The following is a 5,547-nucleotide window of genomic DNA, read 5'->3' on the forward strand; positions in this document are numbered from 1 at the left end:
CCAGTGAAGTCCTGCCCCCCACTCCAGGGGGACGAGGGGATGACGTCAGCTCAGTGGGAAGGTCGGCCCCTCCGGCCACACAGGTGACGGAAACAGTCTGACCAAGCTTCACCATAAGGCTAAGGAGAGAGGATCTGGATACCTGATCTAGCGCACAGCACCTTGGCCACAGCCAGTGGTGGTCATTATTTTGGCGGTCATTAAATCCATTACTATCTGTGACTATCGTATGAGGTGGCCACGAAGAATAACACTGCCTGCCCTGGAACGGCTGCGGTAATACCCTGGAAATGCTGCAACGCCAACAATCTTTCTGCTGATAACAAAGATGGAATAATTTATATCTGTAGCGTAAAAGCATGGAAACAACCCAACAAGACCAGCTCTGTACTATCGATTTTTACATAAACGGCCAGGTCTGGGGAGCGACCGCAAGCACAGGAAAAAAAAAAAAAAAAAAAAGAAGTAGAGTTGGATGGAAAGTTAAATGCTGTTCTGGCTCTCCTGCGACCTTGCTGGTCATCAGTTCTATGAAGATTCGTTATCAGAACTGTAATTTGGTTACCACTACAACAGTTTCAGGCTTCCTCGCAGCAGCTTGCTGGAGCTGCTGAGGTTAAAGACCTTTTATTCTTTTTTTTTTTTCTTTTAAGCTATATGAATGACCATTAAACGTGATTGCTAAAGAAGCAAACTGTCAAAGTTGTTTCATTTATTTCTTAATATCACAGCTGTACAATTTTCATACATACAGCAGGAAATGCACATTGGTTACACAATGGCATTTGGCTGCAGTTCCGAGTATAATACAGTAAGTGCAACTCCACTTAAAAATGTACATTTATACAACTTAAACAAATTAAGGATTGCTACATTACTATCTGTGACAGTATAAAGCTTCATTTATGTTAAGTCTCATTACTAAACCACTTCCTGGTTAAATATAAAACATATTCAATCATTTTAAAATGGCCCTTGTAGTACTCGGCCAGCATATAAAATATTTGTTGTGTAAAATTTAACCATTAACTTTTTTTTTTTTTTTAAAAATAATCCTCTAAGCCTATTTAAACATTTGCTATTGAACTCTTATACTGACACTTTGTAGCAGGAACCAAATTTTACCCTCCTTTTGTTTGCTCTGGCACTGCTTATCATCAAAGGAAGTTACATTTGTAATGTATTGCGGCTTTATTTGGATACAACCAGATGGCTAAACTATTTAACAACTTTGCTCAAAAGGTAAGTAACATTCTTCAATAAAGAAAACGAAATTACATTTCACAGATATTTGTCATCAAAATTTTAATGGGTAGAGTGCTACCAGCACTTGGGCAAAAAAAAAAAAAAAGTATTAATTTATCTTTTAAGACCCACCAGAATATTCTGTTTAACCTCTTATAACTTTACTTTTGGAATACATTGGTCCACAGACCACAGTCTTGTTACAGTTTACCAAATGAAAAACAAAATTGCTTATTGCCGTCCCTATAACAGGAATGGTTCAGTTTTAAACCTCCTTTAAAAATATACATTTTACAATCCTTTCACCTCAACAAAGGTGACACCGACAATAAATACACTGGTTTGGTGGTTTTCTTTTTCTTCACTACAAAAAGTCTACAAACTACCTGTTGTAAGCCCTTTCTTTTTTAGACTTCTCCAATGCCTTGTCCATAGTTTTCTCGTTTTCTCCTCTACATTTGGGGCAGTACCATTTGCCCTTTGGTTTATGATTGAGTCCCACGCAGGAAAAGTGAAACCACTCGATGGTGCACTCATCGTTATCGCATCCTATCATTTCTCCATAGGAGACCTGGTTGCACAAGCAATATGTTGGCTCGTTAGGGTCAATGGGAAGGTCTGGGGGAGAAGTTTCCCTCTCTGCTTTAGCCTTGGACCGTTTCTTCTTCTTGGACGTTTTTGCTTTCTTCTCCTTTGGCGTTCCTGAGGTGATGTCATCGTGATCGTGATTATTTGAAGCATTTTCTCGATTCTCGTTATTCCTTTGCCGCCTCGATCTCTTATTGTTGGGCTTTTCAGCCTGCGCGATTGTCTCATTCTTTGACTTATCCTGGCTGGCTTTCCCGCTGTTTCCAGTGGTATCATTAGTCTCTTGACAAGTCTCAAACAGTTCCACGTGGCTGTCCACTTGCCTCGTTCTGTTCTCAACGAGCTCCACCATCTGACTGACGATTTGGATCTTCTCGTCCCCCAGTTCCTGACTCCGAATCAAGGCTCTCTGTATGCAGTGCAACATTCTTCTCTTCTGCACGGCGTCTGTCTCTCGTTTAAATTTTTCATAGTAATCATCCAGGTCCTTCAGAATCTCTGCAAGGAAAAAATAAAAACTATTAGTATTTTCGACAGAGAGAGTGGCGAAACAAAGCCTTCCCATATCGTTCCTTCCACACTGCAACACACAAAGCTGACCAAAGACACGTTTCCCTGAGGCTGGTATCTGACAAGTGGCTCATGCCCCCAGCAGATTACTTTTGTTCTAGTCAGTCTTGCAGGAACAGAACGCAAATGCTGATTAAAAAAAAAAAAAAAAGACTAAATATAATTTTACGCATGTTGACAATACATCCCTTTAAACTTGCCCATAATTAAAAAGAGCTAACTAAACAGATACACACACACCCCTCATCATCAAAAGTCCCAAAATTAACTGTGAAATTAGAGGGGAAAATAATAGGATTGTTTTCTTGAACATTTTCTGTATAACAACATTTTTAGAGAATGACTGAGAGTGGAAAAAGAGAGTGGGACAGAAAGAAAGCACAAACCAGTGTAGAAATCAGATGCTGAGTAATTTCATCATCACTATCATACTTGACAGCTGATGCAGAAGAACTCCAAATACAGGGGGCTGGACCCTAAGCTATGAGCAGTTTCATCCGGTGCTGCTGAGTTACTTTTGCTGAAAATGTGAGGCCACTTAAATCTCTAGGACTACAGAATTAGGATTACAATATCCAAGATGTCTAGATGATTTCTTCCCTATACTTTCTCTAAAACACCTGTTGCTTACTTTTTAAAACACAGAAATACATTTGTCATTAAATACCTACTGGAAAGAAGGAGGTGACAAAGTTAGAAGGTAGCATTAAAACTATATGCCACAACTGGAGCAGCTCGAGCTTCTGATTTAAAATGCCAATGCTGAAAATGTTAGATCTTGAATTGCGCCTCAAGGATTGCTCCAACAGTTGATAAGAACAAACACTGCAAAAAAGCCTTTAAAGTTTCAAGAATTGTTCTAGAAACCTATTTTTAAGCAGATGTTTTTGAGTTTCACTATGATACTCGGATCAACTCAAACATACAGGACACTCAGCATTTCCATACTAAGTCCTCAAAAACATGCAGAATGTTTTTTCTGCATCTTCTTTCTTCTGGGTTTCCCCTCCCCCCCCCCCCCCCCCCTTTCTCACAGGTTAGAACATTCTGCCTTAGAGAAGCAAAATATACTGAGATATAAAATCTAACCTCAATTCACCCAACAGAAACCAGGGTCTCGTATACATGCAAATGGCATTACCAAAACTGCCTCTGAATTTTCTAAGTATGAATGTACTTTTTAAAAACTTTTTTTTTTTTAAATAAGAGAAACAGCAATTTACACATACATACATATGTTACCCTGTGATCTAGGTTTTGTCTTGCCTGGGTAGATTTTTTTTGAACACACACATTCCAAATTTCTAGTGAAGACATGGAAAGTTTATCCAGTTTTACTTTAGTTGTTAGAGCTGCAGCCTGTCAGTCAAGCATGACCCATCACAGAAGGTACTATAATATAACTTATCTGACAAAAAGTAGTATTTCAATGTGTTATTGACTATCTGAAGCAAATGCCTTTTTTCTAACGAAAGAAAAAAAAACAAACAAACAAACAAAAAAAAAAAATCAAAAAAATCCCCCCCAAAACCCCCAAGCATAGAGAAGATTGAGCTTTCAGGAAGACTAAAAGTCTAGCACTAATTATTTTCAATGGCTGAAATCTAAAAGTTTTATGTTCTAAGTGTTGGCCCTTGACCGATGTAATCGGTTTAACCCATCAATCTGGTACGTAGGCATCTTTCATGAAGAATACTCTCATACAGAAAAATAATGAGTGGCTTAATGACTTAAGTCAAGCATTATGTAAACTTCAGTTCTAGTCCTGCCTATACACATCAGCACCACAGCACCTCCTGAAACCGCTGTATTATGCGGGACAAACAGGTTGGCTGCGACGATCTTGAACCTTGCAAAAGCCCTGCCTCGCACGTCCTTGGGCACCTACACGTCCAATAGGTAAGACACGGTGCGAGATGTGCCTTTTCACAAAGGCAGGCAAACAGAAAGGGATGCTCGGCATCAGTGGCCGGAACGTGGTATTCAAGCAGCGCAGCAGCTACAAGAAACACCTTAACAGCTGTCTACTATAGCTTGGGCGGGGGACAGGACACACTGCACCACCGCTCCTCGCACCAGCGTGCTCAGCTGAGGCTGTGCCCGCCCAGAGGAGGCTGCATTTATTGGAATTCCAGAAAACCGCTTCCCCCAGAAAGACCAGAAAGCAGAGTTTTTTGCGACTGGCGTGTTATGCAATTGTTCACCAGCTGTGAACGCACCCCTCCCCCCCCAACATCGCAAACGGCGTTCCAACGCCAAAAACACCAATAAATAAAGGTGCTGTATGTTGATAAAGCTTTATTGCCGGAACAGTTCCGCAGCCCTCACGGGGGCTGAGGCACCGCCGTGCCGCCTGCCCGCCCACGCACCCCGACAGCATCCCCCCACACACACCAGGGCGGCCAAAGACGGGCTGCCGAGGCTCTCGGGTGGGACGGCGGAGGCACCTGGGCGGGCGAGAGGGCCAGAAGCCAGCCGGGACCTCTGCGCTCCGCCTCCTAACCGCGGAGGCCTCCTCCGTGCGGGACGCAGGGGACAGCAGCTCCCCTGGCCTGGGGCGGGCACGGCCCTCTCCGCTGCATGCCCGAGGGAGGAGAGACCGCCAGGCGCCGCCATTACGGCAGGCACAGCGGGCCCTAACGGTCTTAACGGTCCTAACGTAAAGCAGCCCCCGCGCGCCCGAGGAACGGCCTCATCCCGCCGGGCCGAGGGGGGCCGCCGTCTCCTAGCAACCAGGGCGGCGGCAACGCCCCGGAAGTGACGGAGCAGCTATTGTTCTCCGGCAGGAAAGCGGCGGCGGCGGCGGTCCCATCGTTCCCGTCCCCCCCCCCGCGGTTCGCAGCGTAACAGGGGGAGGAGGCGGCAGAGAGAGGGGCGGAGGCCCCGCCCACCCTCCCATCTAATAGAAGCGCCGGCGGGAAGAGCCCCGCCCCTGCTGGCCCGGCGCTCCCAATCGGAACCAGAAAGAACGAGCAGAGTAAAAAAAATAATCATTAAAAAGGCAACCAATCGCAGCACGAGAAGCAAGCTTGCGCCCGCCCCCTCCGGCACCAGCGCGCCACTCAGCAGCAAGAGGAGGCGGGAAGGGAGGCGCCCGCCCCCTGTCCCCAGCACACGTCAGTCACACCCCGGACGCCCAAGGTT

The 5,547-nt window shown here is 44.8% G+C and overlaps 1 protein-coding gene across 1 annotated transcript; it reads right to left on the bottom strand.

The window, feature by feature from the left end:
- Positions 1 to 686: 686 nt before the first annotated feature.
- On the bottom strand, positions 687 to 2,327 carry ING1 (inhibitor of growth family member 1). The gene has a single exon (XM_074146858.1). It carries the CDS (start codon positions 2,258 to 2,260, stop codon positions 1,628 to 1,630), a length of 633 nt encoding a protein of 210 aa, XP_074002959.1. The 5' UTR covers positions 2,261 to 2,327; the 3' UTR covers positions 687 to 1,627.
- Between the last annotated feature and the right edge of the window lie 3,220 nt (positions 2,328 to 5,547).

The sequence above is a fragment of the Numenius arquata genome, chromosome 1, assembly GCF_964106895.1.
Source record: "Numenius arquata chromosome 1, bNumArq3.hap1.1, whole genome shotgun sequence".
In the NCBI taxonomy this organism is placed as follows: domain Eukaryota; kingdom Metazoa; phylum Chordata; class Aves; order Charadriiformes; family Scolopacidae; genus Numenius; species Numenius arquata.

What these genes read in the sequence shown, in the direction of transcription:
- ING1 (XM_074146858.1), bottom strand. Translation starts at nt 2,260, where the DNA reads ATGTTGCACTGCATACAGAGAGCCTTGATTCGGAGTCAGGAACTGGGG.